At 39.3% G+C, this 20745-nt stretch overlaps 1 protein-coding gene across 1 annotated transcript in view; it reads right to left on the bottom strand.

The window, feature by feature from the left end:
* Positions 1 to 20745, bottom strand: part of ZNF407 (zinc finger protein 407) — a 367412-nt gene that overhangs the window by 128331 nt on the left and 218336 nt on the right. The window contains exon 5 of the mRNA XM_087707329.1: positions 1122 to 1288. Coding sequence (XP_087563455.1) covers positions 1122 to 1288 — 167 coding nt within the window. The remainder of the gene's footprint in view (positions 1 to 1121; positions 1289 to 20745) is intronic.

Below are 20745 nucleotides of genomic sequence, written 5' to 3'. Positions count from 1 at the left end.
TTTGTTATATTAATCTGATTTTTATTAAGGCATTAATTTAAACTTTAACCATATTGTTTTAAAATGAATGCAGACTTAGCATTCTTGGAAGCAGCTGGTATCAAATAATGAATAATATTTCAGTTACAGCTGGTTCATATAGAAAGATTTAGCTCATTTTTCTTACTGCAATCTGTCCTTCGTATATTTATTCATTTGTTTAAATATAACATATATCTCTGCTTTACTCATTACAGTAAAAGCCAATATACAATGAAAATTAACATGCAGGACAAGTAATCATTTCCCAGCAGCATTTGCTATTACTTAGTTCCAAAAGGTCCATCAGTTTAGGCAATATTTTCTCTTTTTAATTTGATACATATTTGTATCTAAACTGGATTTCACTAATCAACAGCATACATAACGATTGTGTAACTCAGCCTTTTGAATCAATTTAGTTGCATGATGAAATCATTGCACTTCCAGATGCAGGCACTTGTGCTTTTAAATGAAATAGATCTTATTCACAGTAGTTGTACCTATTCACAGCAGTTAACTGAAGATATGTATATATTCTAATAGTAGCATTATTACATTAATATAAGTATTATAAAATATACCCTAGGTAGCTTCTTCTCCTAACAAAATATCATGAAAGCAAACCTATTTTATTTTAAATATGATTTCAAGGCATAGGATCTTGGATTGAAAAATAGGATTAGCGAATTTTTTAAAAAAAATCTAAACCTCCTTCTGACATGGTATTCTTTAGAAATGTTGAACTTTAGTCCCTAATTTTTCAGTCAGCAAGGAGCAGTAATTATGACCAAGAATACTATGAATTGTAGTTCTGAACAAGGTAAGTATTTACATTTCCAGCCATTTAAAAGGTACAGATATACCCTGGGGAACCTAATAGTTGGAACTTTCTTTCTCTTCGCACTTTCATTATTGGGGAATTGTAGAGATGTTACAGAGAAAGAACCCGATAGTGTATATTCAAGAGTAGCAACTGTGCCTTAATGGTTCCAAAGTAAAAGGCATATCTTGAATCCCAGCTTTCTTTTTTACTTTCAATACCAGCCATAGATAGTCTCTTCCCCACCCATTTAAAATGAGAAAAATATATATAACCAAACCTGTATGGGTCCGATAGTGATCTTTCATGGCTGATGCGGTGAGGAAGGAATAATGGCAAGTTGGCCATGTGCACTTATAGGGCTTCTCTCCTGTGTGAAGTTTCATATGATTGTTCATGGCCCACTTCTCTGTGAAACTGCGATTGCACAAGGGGCAGGTAAATTTCCTGTGTACAAGGAGAAAATCAAGAAGGGGGGGAGGAAGAATTAACCACATGCATGCAACACCCCCAAACTGACCCCCCCAAAAAAAGAAGCATGTTTTAAACTCGAACTGTGCTAAATGCACAGACTTTCATGAAGAGAATTGCAGACCTGGTCTGTCATGTCTGTATAACCAGGCATTGATTTTTCTGTCGAGACTTGGCACTTCAGCCATTTATTCTCTGCTTTGCGGTTGGGCCCAACGGGTTTGAAAAATTCTGTTACAGTCCACTCACCCCTGAGGCAAATGTGAGAATAGATTTCACCTGTACAGGCCTACACCACTTATCCGAGCATGGGCTGTCAGAGCAAAGGCTAAATGAAAAGCTATCCATACTAAACTACTCAGACAATCACACTGCTCCATGCCAGGCTGCTGTTACTGCAGTGGGGAGGTGAAATACTACTTGTAATAACCCTGTTACCATAGTAAACAGAAAAGCACTCTCCCTTGCTTCCCCCCCTTCTCCCAGTAAGTCTTAAAGGGGATTGCAAAAGGTCTGCTGGCATTTCTTGAAAGGTTCAGGCCCTTTTTGGAAACAACCTCGAAAGGCTGAATTGGAAGTGGTTTGCCGTTTAAAACATGTCCGCAATTAAGGAATAAAACCGTACCAAAAGAAGTCCTGCTCACAGTTACAAGGTGCAAGAGGTTTAACGATCAAAGTTCACTCAAGCAAAGGGAAGGAGGAAGGAAGTTATTTGGAGGTGGGGGAGATATATTTGTTCCAATGCTCAAGTCTAGTTGAGTGTTCTCGTAAATGGGGTGGACTTCTACCATGGAGCTTTAATAGAAAAGGCTATGTTCCTAGAGAGCATTGGCATCACTTCATGATGGTAAGATTATCTAGTTTATCTAAAAGGGTTCTGAGGCATTGTGAACTACTCTTTACTGTAAACAAAGCCCGAGATACTTCCTTAAGAGTTTTTTTTTTAAGCAAGCAAACAAAACACAGCATATTAAACTGAACCTGAGGTTATATTAGTGGCCAATGCAGGTCACAAAAAAACTAGCATTGGTATTTTTTTTCTGCTTTTGGGGATCAGTTGAACCCCCAATACAAATACTTTTCAAGGGTAATTCCACAAATATTTCCATAGTGAAGAAATCATGCCTAGGGATGGTCTTGACTTTCCAGACAGAAGAACCAGTATGATAGATTTACACATTCCATCAGGTTGTTAATTGTTCGGGAACAGAGAAGTACCCAAGATTATGTTTGGGAATATAAACTGGTTGTTATCAAAGCCTTAAATCAGCTGACAATCTGTTCACAGAAAAAGGTGCTGGGCAAAGATCGGCTTTTTTACAAATTAAAATATTGATCTTGACTATCCTTGAGGGTGATAATCTCCTGACCAAACCTCACAAATAAAGGAAAGGAAACAAAAGAGGTTTGTGGGCACTTCAGCAGTCCCAGAACAGATGAGACTGGAGGTATAAATTAGTGGCCAGATAGGGAAAGATAGTCCTACAACAGGTATTTTGCCAATCTCCTTCTTTCACTGACAATTGTCTGGTGTCAAGATAAGATAGGAAACACTGTTTCATGGTGGAATCCTACAGTCTAACTTCAGACTGCTATAATAGGCTGGACACAAAATGGAAACTTCATTACCATGGTATCCTTCTGCGACGGCTGGAGGAGGTGAGAGTGGGAGGCACCGTTTTATAGTGGTTCTCCTCTTACCTCTCGGGCAGGTCGCAGTCGGTGTTGGCTGGAGGACAGAGGTCGACCCCTAGGCCCCTTAAATATGGGGTGCCACAGGGCTCGGTCTTGTCCCCCCTCCTATTTAATATCTACATGAAGCCACTGGGTGAGATCATTCGCCGGCACGGGATTAAATACCATCAATATGCGGACGATACCCAGTTGTATCTCTCTGCCCCGTGCCAACTCAGTGTAGCGGTGGAAGTGATGTGCCAGTGCCTGGAGGCTGTCAGCGCCTGGATGGGAGTGAACAAGCTTGCGCTCAATCCTGACAAGACCGAGTGGCTATGGATGTTGCCCCCCAAGGACAGTCCAGATATTCCATCTTTAAGCCTGGGGAGTGAAATTTTACACCCCTCAGAGAGGGTCCGGAACTTGGGTGTCCTCCTGGACTCACAGCTGACACTAGAGCATCATCTGTCAGCTGTGACCAGGGTTTTTTTTGCCCAGGTTCACCTGGTGCATGAGTTGCAGCCCTACTTGGACCGGGAGGTTCTTCTAATGGTCACTCACGCCCTCGTCACCTCAAGACTTGATTACTGTAACACGCTCTACATGGGGCTGCCCCTGAAAAGTGTTTGAAGACTACAACTGATCCAGAATGCAGCCGCGCGAGCGATATCAGGTATATCGAGATACACCCATGTTACACCTATCCTCCGTGAGCTGCACTGGCTCCCTATCGGTCTCTGAACGCGCTTCAAGGTGCTGGTTATGACCTTTAAAGCCCTACATGGCCTAGAACCCGGATATCTGCGAGACCGTCTCCTGCCACATACCTCCCAACGGCCGATAAGATCTCACAGGATGGGCCTTCTCCGAGTGCTGTTGACCGGTCAATGCCAGCTGGCGACTCCTCGGGGAGGGCCTTCTCTGTAGCTGCTCCGACCCTATGGAACAATCTACCCCCCTGAGATCCGGACCCTTCCCACTCTCTCGGCCTTCTGAAAGGCCACTAAAACCTGGCTATTCCAGCAGGCCTGGGGCTGTTGACCTCATGAATGAGGTCCAGCCCCGCCTACATTGAGTGCATGACGTGTTTTTTTTAAATCTATTTCTTCTTCTCTATTTTTAATTTTTATTTTTTATAATTGTATTTTGTAAGCCGCCCGAGTCCTTCGGGATTGGGCAGCATATAAATTCATTAAATTTCAAATTTCAATTTCAATTACAAACTTCAGCAAATTTCCTACAGCAAAGAGTTATTGGAGCAACACCGCACCATGGGAAACAGATTGCGGGGATAAATCCTCTACTGACTAAAGCCCTGATAGGTGTCAAAATCTAGTACTCCATTAGGTGATGATCAATCCATATATGAGACTGTGATTTGGGATGTAAGAATGAATGATAAAGAATAAGGATTAATGAATGAAATACTAGGGAAGAAATGGCATTTTTTGACGGAAATAAAAAGTTGTTTGATAGCTAGGTGAAGAACAAATGAACAGTCCCCAGCAGATGAAAAATAATTTAAGATAATGCTGATATTATTTTGAATGAAACTGAAGAGAGGGATTACTAGAAGGAATGTTGTAGAGCTCCTTTTGGAATGGCAGTGATATGCCAACAAATGGAAGTAAAAAAAATGCTATAAATGTTAGTGTCCAAGACAAAGCTGAAGAAACCGAAAGTTAGAAAAATAAAGCTATTAGTGATCAACTGGAGAACTACTAAGAGATGGATGCAGTTCACTTATAGTATGATTGTGACAAATCATATGATCATGTGAAGTGGTTTGAATTATTTTCTACAAGTATAGAGTTGAAGGTAAGTTGTTGGATATGGCGAGAGTAATGCATGAAATTTGAAAAGTATGTATACATTTGTGAGTACACAATGCCATCCTTTGGCTAAAACCTGAGTGATTTGCAGCCAAACCTTGACTGATGTCATGATAAAATTAGGAGCACAGATCTGCAATGAAATGTAATCAAAGCCCAAGTAGTGTGCTCATGAGGAAAAAATGGAATGAACAATTGATTGTTATAGATGATTGGCAAAAAATAGAGCAACTACAAGGTATGTATCTACCTTGGAAGAGTGTTAACTGAAAATGGAAAAATAAACGGAGAAATTTTAAGATGTGGTACAGTTGATAGAATGCAGTTGATAGAATACAACAGAATCCTTCTATTGCAAGGAACTAATGTTTATTGGAAAAAGGAAAAAAGTGAGTGAATAAGAATATGGTTCTGCTTACTTTTTATGTATATGAGAGTGATGGATATGTTAGAGGAAACATAAAACAAGGTCAGGAACAGAGTACTTATGAAGTATATACAGTAAAACAAGAGCAGATTAAGATTGAATGAATAGCTGATTTCCATTAAACAGTTGCTTAATTTTGAAAGCTAATTTATGATTGAAACCTCTGCTGTCAAATGTGTTTGCAATATATAAGAGGCATGGAAAAAATATTACATTATAATGTTCCTGGATGATTTGCCAGAAACAGTATGCATCCAAGAGTGAACAAAAGCTTAAATCAAGGCACTAATTGCTCAGTCTAGATCACCACACAAATTACTATGATCCTGGTGGTAACCTGCCTTTGAAGGTGACAATTCAGGCTTTGCGGGCTTGAAAAAAATGTTTTGGGGTTTTGTCATATTATTGCATTTTCTTCATAAAGTCAGAAAACTAATCTATTTTTAATATGTTGCTTAAAATGATCAGTTTGATACTACTCTCCAGATAAACATTAACATTACTTGTTTAAAACATTAACAAGTATTTCGCATAAAATGCACAATGCAGTCTAAATAAAGATTTCTTCTGTATAAGGTTGCAGTTAGGGCTACGTTAAGCAATTACTAAATTTACCACTAAAAGTATTTACAGGCACATATAAGATAAAAATAAAAATGATATATGCATGTTTGTGTATGTATGTTTGTAAGCACACATACTGCTTCAAAATTTCAAATTACTTTATCAGTTGATCGTTGATTGCTGGCACAAGCAAATGATATATACAGCTAAATACTTCCAAATGCACCATAAAAATCACATCCATCAGGTCTTCATGTATTTCACATTTCAAAAGTGTGACATGGATCTTATTTCTAAGCTACATTTCCTATCTACTTATTTCCTTATATATTTATTATCATTCTAACCTTCAACTACAAGAAATAAATAAGCAGGTTAAACAGATGCTATCTTTTAACAAACAGTTTTTCTTCACTGTCATACAACTTTATGAAGGGTAATATAAATCCTTCATTTTTTTAGATCTTCCAAGATGCACATTTAACAGTATTACACCTCCTGAACCCCAAAGCATGCTCGATTATTCACATATAATAAAAATGTTCAAGTAAGGTTGAAAGACTCTCTTTAAAATGACAAAACAGCAAAGTCAGAGTAAATACTGACAGTGACTCTGTAATTCACCACATGATAGTGAGATATTGAAGCAAATTACACTAACTTCCTAGTGTATAAACAAAATGAAACTGCAGGATTTGAGAATGACTTTTAAAATGCTCAGTAATGTTGTGAGGTAGTTTAAGCCAATGATTTGCCAAGGACCCCCAATTGTCCTGCCAGATTAGTGCTATAAATGAATATGTTCTCCATGCCCATCTAATCCAACACTATCACTGCTAGATTCTTCCTCAAATATTCTAAGTCTAATATAGGAGAATAAAGAATTATTATATTGCAGATAAAACTGCTCACAACAATGCAGTGGGTAGAAAATATGTAACATTTTATCAATTAGTAAAACATTGAGTTGTTAGCCCTCCCGTGTAAACCAAACAACACAACTTATGAGTTAATTCTATTTTATTGTAAGGCTAGATGTACAGAATCATTCAAGTCTTGAAGGTACAAACTTCCCATTGTTACTTTTAACTGCTTGGTCAACTATGACAGGTCCTTCCTAAGTTTCTTTTTCTGTGTTAAGCCACTGGAGGCTCCCTCCTCTATTGTTGAATTGTTTCTAAGTAGCATCTCTCCCCATTATCCTTCCAAGGTCATCCACATATTTAATTATGAGAATAGACTGGTTCCTTGGAATCAATTTGGAAAAGGAGAATGGGAGATTGCGCACATGTGCTCTGGAAGACTGATCTTTGCAGTCTTCCATATGTTTTGAGTGCCAGGAGATGACAGGATCAGTTTGCACCAAAGACATTTAAAGGACAACTTTCTAATCTTTTTGGAAATTACCTATTAATCAACATTTTAAAAAATGAAAAATTCATAATTGACTTATGAATCTGGTCTATCGGTGTTAATGCAATTAAAAGTCTGCCAAGTTTCTTTTTGAGTCAGAATTCTAGAATAACAGAGTTGGAAGTGATTTTGGAGCTCTTCTAGTCCAACTTCCTGCACGGACTTTATATCACTTCAGAGAAATGGCTGTCCAATCTCTTCCTCTAAAAACTCCAGTTTTGGAGCACCCACAACTTCCGAAGGCAAGTCGTTCCATTGATTAATTGTTTTAACTATCAGGAAATTTCTCCTTAGTTCTAGGTTGGTTCTCGCCTTGATTAGTTTTCATCCATTGCTTCTTGTCCTACATTCAGGTCCTTTGGAGAATAGATTGACCCTCCCTTCTTTGTGGCAGTCCCTTAGATATTAGAACAACTGCTACCATTTATTTCGTTATTTAATTCATTTATTTAATAATTCATTTATTTAATCAGATTCATTTATTTAAATTAGATTCTCCTTATCTAGTTTTAGGAGTTTTAGTAAAGAGCAGATCATATTTTAGGTCTTATTTACCCAGAAATATCAAACATTCAAAAAGGTTCACAAACCTTTAAATACACTATGCACGGGGATATTCAATTAATCTCAGCAGTAGCAACCCTGATAGTAAAGATAGACTGAGAGACAATAATTAACTCAAAGTTACCCAGTATGTTTTCAAGGCAAGATGTTGAATGTAGTTCAACATCTTAAGCATCTCTACATTGGCATCACTTTAAAAAAATGATTTGACTCACTAAATTTACATTTAATGCAAAATTCATAATATGTAACATTTTCCAAAAATTAAATTTATACAAAGGTTTTCATAATACCTTAGAGAATAATCCTGACTTTACTTTCTTCTTTTAGAAAGAAAATTTTAGATTGTGTTATTCACTTTTCTAGAGTTGTAGGTAGATTACTAAATTAGACAAATGAAATAACTTAGCTTGGGGCTATGGTTATAATAATACTACAGACTTCCTACAGATAATCAAGCTCTTTCCAAGTTCCCAGTTTTTACTTGATCTTCTTATGAAAAGGATTTATTTATTCAACAATTCAATGGTCCAGTAGCTTTATTATCTTGGTCCAAGATATGAGTGAAACTTCAAAGATGTGGCCACTCATCTATCTCACATTAGAAACAAACTTCTTTGATGTGAGGATAGTCAATATCATTAACTCACAAGCAATCTAAAATTTACAAAGCAAAAGGAGTTTATCTCTCTTCAAAATCCAACCTCACAGTCTTCCAAATTCTATTTCAGCTCAAATACATAGTCATCTATTTACATGTGGATAATTTAATAAAAAGCTACAATATAACATATGAAGACTTGAACTATAAACCAATCCTCAGTTTGATTTTAATCCTTTATTACAAGGCACTTTACTCTAAAAAACATTCTAAATTTTCCTCGGTTCTTATCTGAGTATCTCCAACAACAGAAAGTGACACTGTGACATTTCCACTATGCTATAGATGTGTTGTTTCAGACTATTAGGCTAAGGTAAATTGACATTTGTACATGCACCTGGTTCTTCCTCATCCCATGTTCACTGGTTGAAAACAGCAGGCTAATGTAATCAACTAGCCACTCTTTCATAGTTGATTGATTTGCTCTTCTGGCAATTTATCTACCAATTAAATCCATTCATTCACACATAGATATAGAACTTCACATCCACCTACAGGCATTCATCATATCCAAGCAATTGTGTTAATTATACCTGGAGTTTTTTTTTTTAAAAAAACAACAATATTGTCTAAGCATTTTTCTATTTCACTTTTAACTAAAACGTGCTTATATATGACAAACAGCTCACCTCGTCCCTGATTCCACCTATTTTAAATAAAAAATGTGATATTCGTTACAGCCGCATATTACTGCCTTTTCAGTCCCAAAACAGTGGCAGATGTATTTCATCGGTTGAATACAGCTGCAAGTATTGAGCTCACACATTTGCTAGTAAGAAAATGCAGTCAGGAGTTGTCACCTTAAGCATCTCAGGAAGCAAACCTGGCAGATGATAACTGAATTGGGAAGGCAAAAACTAACACTAAGATTGATTCCTGGTGATTTCATTGACATGTCCATGTAGTTTTCTTGGCAAACAGCGCAGAAGTGGTTTTCTGCCATCCTTTGGGATGTATTTTCAACTTCATAATGTATTTTGTATTTCTACGCTTTCCTGGTGATCTTTCATTCTAAACAGTAGCTACATCCAAATTTGCTTAGTTTTTTTTTTTTTAGGTCAGTAGTATTGGCTGGCAAAGTTATTTCACAATTGATAGCTTATGGCTCAGGAGTGGGTTTAGGCAGTCCCTGCTGCCGTGTTGCTCATGCCTGCACCGTGCACACATGTGTATGCTTGATGTATGCTGTGTGTGCATGTGCAGTGCAATAAAAATTGCTCTGTGCATGAGCAGAAGCAAAAAACAAGATGGCAGCGCCTATGGTGCTGCCGGGAGAACCAGTTCGGGGGCATGAGAGGCTTGGGTCGCTGCTGGTTTCAGTGACCCAGGCCGCCAAACCACTACTGGTTCGGCCGAACTGGTCCGAACTAGTAGGAACCTACTGCTATGGCTTATGAAAATGTAATTTACTATACTTGAATATTAAGCCCTTAGTGCAGCTGATCCTCCATTTATGATTGTAATGGTGCCTGCCTGTTATGGTTGTAAATTGTGAGGGTTATAAAGTAGGTCACCCATGTGACCGACATGATTTTATGACCTGTCATGGCCCTGGCAGAACCTGATTTGCACAAAGAAGGAGAGTCGGAACCAGGGTCATCCAATGGGGGTGGCACATCTCCCTTTGAACGCCCGGAGAGTCCAGGAGCTGAGGATGATACTGATCCAGGCCCCTTTAGCATTGGGGTAAGTGGTCAACTGGACAGGGAGCTACCTGCTTTCATGAATGCAGCTGCAGATGAGCAGCAGTGATGAGAGACAACAGATCCCCTCTCACAAGGAAAACCTGTCTCCTCTACCCAATCCGGGGGCACAGAGTAGAGCAGAGGGAAGCTCAAAGGAGGTGTGTAAGGGTGCTCACGAGGAAGCTGCCCTGCTCTTCCTCAGAAGGAACACCTGGCTCTGGATGACTTAACCAGAGGCTGGGGGGAGGCAACTTCATCAGGAACAACTATTTGTTTTTCCCTGATTTTTGGAAACCTGACCTTGAAAAGTCCCCTGACTTTTGGAAACTTTGACTTCTGGACTTATTGTTTCAGCCTCTGGGTTTCCACAGCTTTATTTTGTAGACTCTGACTCTGGATTGTGGCTTACAGACCTTGTTTTACAACCTCTGCACTGGGTTTGTCAACTTTGCATTTCTTCCTGTTTGGGGACTTGATTCTGTTGACTATTAGACTCAATAGTCCAATTGAACAGTAGTATATTGACTGTTGGCAGCTATTTTGGAGGAGAGGAGGGGCCTGCCTGCCTGCCTGCCTGCCTGCCTGCCTGCCTGTCTACCTATTTATCTCACAGTGAGATCTGAACAGCTTGCTTTATTTTTGAAATATGACTGACTAATTTACAACAAAGCTGGAAAGAAGCAGTTGGAGGACACATTCTTTATCAGTCAACTTGTCAGTCAATTATCATGTATGATTATGATTCAGCTATGGAAAGGTAGGAGACAATTAGGACTTTTTCCTTGTTCTTATCTCACTTTTGACCCTCTAGGACAGCAATGGGCATGTTTTGGCCTCATAGCAATAAATAAACAGAGGGATAGAATCAAGATCACGTGAAGTGTAATACCACTTTATAATGCCTTGGTAAGGCCACTTGGAATACTGCATTCAGTTTTGGTCACCACGATGTAGAAAAGATGTGGAGACTCTAGAAAGAGTGCAGAGAAGAGCAACAAAGATGATTAGGGGACTGGAGACTAAAACATATGAAGAATGGTTGCAGGAACTGAGTATGTCTAGTTTAATAGAAAGAAGGACTAGGGCAGACATGATAGCAGTGTTCCAATATCTCAGGGGTTGTCACAAAGAAGAGGGAGTCAAACTATTTTCCAAGGCACCTGAGGGTAGAACAAGAAGCAATGGGTGGAAACTAATCAAGGAGAGAAGCAACTTAGAACTGAGGAGAAATTTCCTGACAGTTAGAACAATTAATCAGTGGAAAAGCTTGCCTCCAGAAGTTGTGAATGCCCCAACACTGGAAGACTTTAAGAAGATGTTGGATAGCCATTTGTCTGAAACGGTATAGGGTTTCCTGTCTAGGCAGGGGGTTGGACTAGAAGACCTCCAAAGTCCCTTCCAACTCTGCTATTGTATTGTATTGTATTTTTAAGAGAAAAACTAGAGTAATATGTGAATGCATATAAATGAAAGGTTTTCAGATTAGGATTTGCTTCTACTTAAATTCCTCTAATCAATGGTGACACAGTGCATGTGATAACATAATGATGCATGCAGAAGTGATCGATTTGGCTATACAGTATGCTTTACTCTGCTGACAAAGCAAGCTTATTTTGAGTGAGGTCCATTGTTTTTTGAGCAGATGACTGGCCTCATGCTGCAGGGACATACAATATTACTATGATATATCTACTCTCCTTAAAACATACATGGAGGAGGAAAAAACTGATAATGAGAAGAGCTTTCTGTCATTGTCAAAATTATTTATGAAAAGCACCCTATTTGTAGCTCATCACAAGCAGTAAGATTAACATGGTCCCAAACTAAAAATAAAATAAAATGCAATATCGTAAAGTGAACATAGTTCTTTCCACAAAAGGCTACTTTTTAGTCTGTCAAAATATCACTTCAATGACATTAATAACCATATCAAAATGGAAATTGACATTAATCTCTTTTAATCTCCAGTAAGGCAAAAATGATTATTGGTGTTTTCTAATTCTTTTTTTTTAACAATAGCATCATATTACAAAGTGGGAGACTGTCCTTCAGGCAGCTTTCACCAGGAACAATCACAACGGAATAGAATCTTCTTTTCTAAAAGTGATTTTTCTCTTTGCTTGCAGTGGAGACTAAATATAACCTGAAAATGCTAGATGAGCTTCTTGTTCGTAGACTTATCTGAAGGTATTGGCTGCTCTTTAGCTAGAAGCAAACCTCCAGTAGTTTCTATTTATCTCCTTGCCAATCAAGAAGTGAATGACTGACAGTTACACAGCCTTATCTAGGGCTTCTGTCTGTGATGCATTCTGCTAAGTGATGTCATTGCCTTAGCAGAAGAAAATAAGCAGATTATTACAGTGACTAGAAGGAAACTAAACATTTGGATTTTTGCATGGACAGATTTACACACTGTCTGTCAGATAAAGCGCAGTTTGCCTGCTGCTTACACAACAAGAATGTGCCTGACAGCTTCTTTCCAGCTTTAGTATCTGATTACATAAATAGGCCATTCCCCACCATTCCTAAAGACTGACAGTTTGTCTTGGTTTAAAGAGCAATTTCTGACTATCAGCTTTTCTGTCTTGCACACTGTTCTGATTAGCATCAGGGCACTTCCTGGAGGTCCAATCTGTTGGGGTTTCTTTTTTTTTTTTATTCTCTCTTATTCAGTGTGTGTGTGTTTCTGTGTATGTGTTTGTGTGGCCATGACTGAAAAAGACATTATCCAGGTAAAATGATAAAAATAATACTGTAATATTTCCTCAGATTTTACACATTACAATGGGTAATTCTTGTGAAATGAAGAGCGGGTCAACAAGGTATGAAAATCAGTGACTTTACTACAAATTATTAGGAACTATTTTTTACAATTATCAACTGTTTCATACATTTTTAAACTGTACCTGATAATTACAGTGCACTTTTTATTCACAGCTTCTTCATGACTTACACTTGAAAGAAAGATAAAATAGAACACTAAACTGCATTCTTTCACTGCTGTGAAAGATCGTGGCAGTAAAGAAATATTGAATTAGTATTTTCCAAAGTTTTTAAAGCAGGCCTAAAGTTTTTCTGGCTTCAATCTGCAAGCACCCTTTAGCTTAGCATCTGAACATTAAACATGGCAACTCAGAGTAGCCTCGTCTTTCTGATAATAAGCTGAGCAGGAAAGGAGAAATATTCTATAGTTGGTGTCTCTTGGGCAGCCAATATCTAGAGCATGATTGTCCTGGGAATCACAATTAATCTATCATATGTTTTGACATGCTCAGGGCTGAACTCAGTGGTGCTGTTAGGTGAACAAAACATGGCTTTTCTTTTGTAGATAGTCTTTTACCTAGAAGATGGTTCTGCTAACAGAAAATGGTTGGATGTCAAGGGAGTTTAAAGATCATTAAAAGAGAATAAAGAGATTGAAGAAAAACTGAATGGATTCTCTGTAAATGTTTTCTCTGCAGAATATGTAGGGCAAGATACCTGTAGCTGTTATTTCTCTGTGGAATAAGAAAGAAATAATGGGGATGAGGAGCTGAAATTCTAAGGCTTCTTGACAAATCCAAATCCAATCATTGGTTCTAAACAGAATCCATCTGAGAATTTTTAAAGAACTCACCTCTCAAAATGCTCAACTTCTCTTTTAAAATGTGGCATATTCTAGTTGGTAGCTCAATAAAAATATATATTGTTCTAATGTGTGGACTGTGAAAATTGGGGGGGTTGTATTGTGGTTTTTAATAAAGGGAGTTGAAAATAAAGTTGCCAATTTCATAACGACTTTATACAAATCTATGCTGGAATAAAATTTGGAATATTCTATACGGCTCTTGTTAATGAACTACAGAAATGAGACTATAGATCTGAAAAAGATCCCCTAAAGGGAAACTAAAATAATGAAGGAACTAAAGCAAGTAGCCTAGGAGGAAACATTACAACATTTCAGGATTTTTACCCTGAAAGAGGAAACTAAGGGGAAGCAAGACATAAGTGCATAAAACTATACATGCTCTGGAGAATGCAGATAGGGAGAAACTTTTATTTTCTTCTCTCATAATGTTAGAAATTGCAGTTAGACAATGAAACTGAATTGTGAGGGACAGAGAAGTAAATATTTCCACAATGCAATTTAACAATTGTGGAGGTATTGTTGCTGCACATTTGACCTGCTTTATGGGCTTCTGGGTTTAAATTTTCTGAGAGCAAAATTCTGATTTTGGCCAAATCCAGGAGCTGTTATTTTGTTTTTGCTTTAGCCTTCCAGAACAGACTGGGGAAAAGATGCAAGATAAATTAGCAAAAAAATGTTTCCTTGCACTGAACTATTTACTAAATTATGTATAGTTTTTATGAATTTGGCAAAATTTAAAGCTGTCTCAGCTAATACTTGCTCTTTTCTAAGGAACTTCAGTGCCTATACATAGTGAGGGGGAAATCAGTGCTATATTCGACTTTCCTCTCCTGGCAAGCATGTATATACCTACCTATGCTACTACTGTTTTAAGAGACATTTCAGGCTTCCTCTCAATATAAAGCTCTGGAATAAAAACATTAGGATGATAGCGACTTGTATATTCTGTGTGTGTGTGTGTGTGTCATCCTAGTTAAGATGATTATATGTACTTCCAGAGATATGTACTATATGTTAGGGATGGAGATGTTCATGCAAAGCTTTGCTTTATATAGACATGTACATCAGGGGTGGGATTCTACCGGTTCGGACCGGTTTGGGAGAACCTGTAGCTTTGAAGATCAGCTGGGAGCGAACCGGTTCGCTCCCACGAGCAATTGGGCCCACCTGCCCCAGTGCTTTATCTACTTTTATCTTTATCTACTAAGTCGCCTAGCAGCGTGGATTGCTGCACCTCAACTGTTTTACTTCCCAAGCAGCAATCTGAAATGTAAGTATTTTGTAGATTGTGGGTGTGCTCAGCGAACCGATTGTTAAACCAGTAGGAACTCACCCCTGATGCACATGCAGAAATAACTACATGATATAGCAATAGCAGTTAGACTTATATACCGCTTCATAGGGCTTTCAGCCCTCTCTAAGCGGTTTACAGAGTCAGCATATTGCCCCCACAATCTGGGTCCTCATTTTACCCACCTCGGAAGGATGGAAGGCTGAGTCAACCCTGAACCGGTGAGATTAGAACCGCTGAACTGCAGATAACAGTCAGCTGAAGTGGCCTGCAGTACTGCACCCTAACCACCTGCACCATATGGAAAATGGCAGGAATCTCACGTGTATATTTAGATACTTTTTTTCACTTGTACTTCTGAAAGGGAACGATGTTTTGATCAGCTAACTCTTAGCTACTGCTAAAGAACTGGGTATAGTAATATTTCTAAGTACACAGAACTATCACAATGCCTAGATTACTGGAATAGACAGTCTTCACGTAATACATGTTTAGTGGATACAACAGAACACGTTCTTCAAAAATCTCACTAGCAAATCAAGATCAATAATCTTATACCCACACAAAGCACCCTGTGGGAATTTAGAATTGTTGATCTTGGCTTGCTGGGATACCCCCCCAAAAAAAACCCCGCTTATGTAACAACTTCAATGATGTCATGGAGAACCTATAGAAGTTTGTAATTAAGTTAGCTTGGGTTTTCCGATTTTGTTCAGAAAAATGACCAATATATAGGACAGTGCCTTGGATCAGCTAAGCTATAAATATATATTCTATTTGGGATGTGATGCAATCACTGGATACACTTACAACGTGGATGATGCCGCCCTGAGTCAAAGGTTGAGCAATCAAATAAATATATAAACCTTTGTAAGGTAATAGCAAGTCACATTAGTTAGGAAAACTGGACAAGTAATTATGTTCATTCTTTTCCTGAATTGATGAAAATAATCCATACTGCTGTATGGAGATGATTCATCCAGGTTTTAAGATGTTTTTTTCCAATGTATGAAAGAAAGATCGGCCACTGCAAATAAAATACATATACTTGGTTTTTCAAGCCCAATGAACAACCCTTTTTTCTGGCTCTTTGTACTACTGAGCCAGGAAGATGATTGGCTAATATTTTTGTGCTATGTTATGTTTCAGAAATTTTTTATCTCTCATTATATGTCACTACTGTATGCCCTCATATTAGTTTCAGTTCTATGCTAAGAGAATAAATACATCTGCAACAGATTTCCATGTTTAATGATTATTATGAATCAGAGCAAACCTAATTTGGAGAAAAAGGGGCGGAAAATATTTGAAGTGCTAACTTGCTAACTATTGTTATATATTTGTCCATTCATATATCATAATTGGTTCCATGTCTGAAATCAGATAGATAATATAAATGTCAACTTGTAAAGCGCTGCCATGACTATTATCAGGTTGGCATTTGAGGGAGGATTCCATGCATATCTTCGGCCAGAGTTGGATCTCATATTTCTACAACCTAGTTCGTGAATATGATCTATGATGCATGACAGAAGGGAGGGGATAGAGGAGTAAAGTTCAAACGCAATTAAGCGGAAGCAGTTTTGGCTCCGCAGGAGTAAATGCCAGAATGTTGATCCTAATAAATGAATGGATTTCTTTTGAACTTTGTCTCGAGGCTCATAAATTAGTTAGGTCATCTTCTGGGAACTTCACAGAGAGCCAAAACTGACTTTTAAGATCTATTAAGATTTCCGGGTCTCCTGAATCCCGGGCTCTCCGAGCACTCCCCCAATATTTGGGGTGCTTGGAGAGAAAATCAGGCAACAGGGGATATGCGGCAATGCCAAGCAGCAATGCCTTTCCCAGCAGCAGAAGCAAGAAAGGATGAGTACTCGTGGAAATTAACCCCTAAGGCAGCTGAAGTAGAGTTCCCTAGTCCCCAGATACAGGGAAAGGTCTCAAGCAAGCTGGCAAGGGTGGACTGGAGGTGGGACTGGACACAAGCCAGGCTCCCAAAGCCCCAGACAGAATCCCTGGAGAGTGCCATAGAGCAACAGAGGGAGGATCTTGACCGGACCACCCTTGCTTATGAGGGGCCATCATGCCACCACAAAGAGAGGGGGGGGGGGACATCTGATCCTGTTGAAGGGAAGAGATGCAGACTGGAGCGCAGCCCCTCTCCTCCACCCTGTAGAAGGAAAAGGAGCCTGAAACTGCAACCAGTGCCTCTCCCATGCAGCAAACAGGCTGCCCAGGGCAGACAAATCCCTCCCTCCCTCCAAACTAGAGGTGAGGAAGACGGCCAGCTGTATCAGGCGCAAGCATACAGAGGCTGACAGGAGGTTGGAGGAGTAGGGCTGAATGACCCGCCCCAATTCAAGGGAAAGTTTGACAGGGACTCAGACCAGCTAGCTCTATTCCTCGATTCAGCTGATATCCACCTAGAATGCTATGGGCGCCTCTACCCATCCCCCAGGGCCATTTTGAATACCATCACAGAGGGACTAGAGGGAGAAGTAAGGGAATGGTTGGCAGCTCTCCACAAGAGAGCCCTCCAACTACAAGACATAGATGACTTCCTGAAACTGCTAGAGGCCAGATTTGAGGAGTGGAGGAGGACCCATATGCAGAAGAGGAACTCAGCAACCACAATCAATCTAACCACAGGTGCTTGATCAACCTAACCACAGTCCTGAAACTGGGGTTCAGAGGAAAAAAGACTGGCCCACCTGATCCGGTTAAAGCAGGTTGACTAATGGGAGGAGCCTATGCCACCCACCTGACTGAACCAGTGACGCTGGAGCTAGTGGATCATTGGGAAGTAATTTGATTCATAATAGCCTGCATAATGACAGACGCAGTTATACTGGGACTTTTCTGCCTAGATAAGTGGGGACCAACCGTCTGGTGGAAAGGGGGTACCCGCAGACTTAGGATATCAAGGGGTCCCCAACCTCTCCCACACCACTTAGCAGAAACACTAACCACACAGGAAACCCTCCCAAAAAGAGCCCACAAGAACAACTGGCAACCACATCTGACAAAACCCCAGAGGCCAAACTGATTCCGATGGAATATCAGGACCTCGCAGAGATATTCACCGAGGCTGAGTGTGATGTTCTGCCTCCTCACTGTGAGACAGACTGTTCCATCGAAATCATCCCCAGGGCAAAACTACCCAAACCCAAACTGTATACCATGATGCCCCGGGAAATGCAAGAGATGCACAAATACATAGACAAAAACCTAGCAAGGGGGTTCATTGAGCCAGCCAAGCCACGGGTCACAGCATCAGTCCTCTTAAGGAGAAAAATGGACCACAGGAACTCCCTCCAGAACTTAGCTGTGAACTGGACCCTTCTGTCTGAAATAATTCTTCGGGGTACTCCATGCAGTCGGTAGATATGCTTCACGAACAGTTTAGCCAGCTTGTGAGGATCTTAGTTCAGCTTTTCATCCGAGCACCAATGGGGCAGCAGAGAGCCTGAACGCCATGGTAGAACAGTACCTGAGGTGCTACGTGAACTATCAGCAATCTAATTGGGCAGACCTTTTATCTTTTGCTGAAGTTGTGTACAATAATGCTGTTCACAGTGGCACAGGACTCACGCTGTTCAAAATAGTGAGTGGTGAGGAGAGGAGGAGCCAACGTCACGACGGAACATCGTGCGGACTCGACAGTCTGAATCCGCCTATGACACTTTTGCCCTTGGATGGTCCAGCAGGACCTAAACTGTCCCGAAGAAACAGTGACTGGGAAGACAAAACTTTGCTGGTCGCAGGGACACTGCAAAGTCCCTGATCGACCCAAGGGTACCGCTTCTAACCAGCGGCAAACAGGCAGCCCCCAGGCTGACATAGTCGGAGACAACTCCCGAAGGAAAAGAAGAAGTGAAAGCGTTCCATCTGGTGAGGTTTTTTTTACTTTCAGAAGATTGCCCTAAGAAACTTTAAAAAAAAAATAATTAGTCCCCTAAGTAAGAATAAAGCGGTTAATTTAATCCTTATTGGACTGCCTTAGAAAGTTTTCTGCTCTTGCTTGTAATGATGTTTTGTGGATTTAAATGATTGCAACGTTTCCTGTTTCTCCGCTTGAAGTCTATGGACTGATCTTTTTTCCTTTATTTTTTTTTACTACCTTAACTTTTTCTTTTGGCTTAAACTAAAACTTTTTCTTACTTTAACAAATTTCTCATTCCATTTGTTATAAAATTATACTAAAGATACTTAAGGAAAAAGCATAAAAAATAATAATTGAATCTGCCATTTGAAAGCCTAAGCCTGAAGTTTTTTTTCCTTTTTGAAACAATGTATCCTTTGTTCTTTTCTATTTGGCTTCACTGACTTTGCAACGGAAGGCTTTGGAATTTGTTTATAAAACCTGATAAAGACTCAAGGGCATGAACAGGGTTTTGCAGGTGCTCTTGGAAAATATTTTGGCAAGAGAAGGAAATGAAAAGAAAGAGACAAGAACCCTTCTACTTTGAAAATCACAAAAGAAAGAACTTGTGCTTAAGATTCAAAATAAGTATAGATATATCCCCCCAAAAATTCTTGACAGGCTAGAGTGGCAGATTCCTTCTTCTTCTTTTTTTCTTTATATTCCTTTACATTCTAAAAAATGGATCAATATTCAGATGAAGAAAACTTAATAATCCAAAACATCCTGGCTGGACTCCAAAACATTTCAAAAGGACTTGAGAGATTTGACAAGAAATGGGACAGACTATGGGGTACCACAGTAAAAGAGGAGGGGGATGGAGCCCCAGAGATTAAAGAAGAGAATGAAAATACAGAAAACAAAGACAAGATGCTAGATGAACCCATTCATGGAATAAATGTGTGTGAAAGCAGAAAGAAGGGAAGCTGGAAAAGTGACTTTGACAACTTGAAGCTTTTTCCCAAATTCCAAGATGCAGGGGGGGAAAAAAGAGCAAAAAAAGATGGAATTAAGAAGACAAATCCATCCAGAAATAAGTTTGACAACCAAAGTTAAGCCTACATTAATAACAACTCAAGGGCAACGGATCTACGTGAGAGATCTTTCAAGCTACAAAGTGCGGAGAAAGTTCTAAACTCTGAAAAGGTGCTAAAAAGAGAATTGACACAACTGCTGGCGAGAGAGAAAGGACCATTTTGTTACTGGAAAGACACTGGTTGATAATACTAGTTGATGGAAAAATTAGCTAACTTTTGATGATTAATAAGTAGGGATTTTAGTATTTTGTAGACTGTTTTAAATTATCATTGAATGTTTATTGGTTAACATATAATTTACTATGATATTAATAATGGAAAGGGCTTCGAGGGGAGGGGCTGCCGCCGTCGGGAGCTAAGTAAAGCTCCTGCCAGGACTCTGGTTCGTATATCTTATAAGATCTATAGATATCTCCCCTTTCTGGCAGAAAGGGGCAGGGAGAAGGTCAGTCGTTAGGATCTCTTTGTAATTCATAGCTTTTTTTTTGCTGTGAATGGAGAAGAGGTTCAACATTAGCTGAGCCTTTACTCCGGCCAGTTTTCCGCGCTGCTTTTTTTTGCAGCCTAGGCAGATTGCCTCCCCCCCAGGACAAAACTAAGCTATTTAAAAGCCAATTCGGGCGGGGAACATTCCCGAGGAACTTTCTCTATTACTATTTAAAATACCAGCTTCAATCTCGCAAAAGGCTCCCTTTCTTCTTTTTTTAACTGCGTCACAAGATGGCGATCTCGTAG

Source organism: Thamnophis sirtalis, unplaced genomic scaffold, assembly GCF_051295495.1.
Source record: "Thamnophis sirtalis isolate CommonGarterSnake01/CBP01778 unplaced genomic scaffold, rThaSir2_p1.2 scaffold_2, whole genome shotgun sequence".
NCBI lineage: Eukaryota > Metazoa > Chordata > Lepidosauria > Squamata > Natricidae > Thamnophis > Thamnophis sirtalis.
The sequence above is the reverse complement of the archived record's forward strand: the minus strand, read 5'-3'. Positions and strand labels throughout refer to the sequence as shown.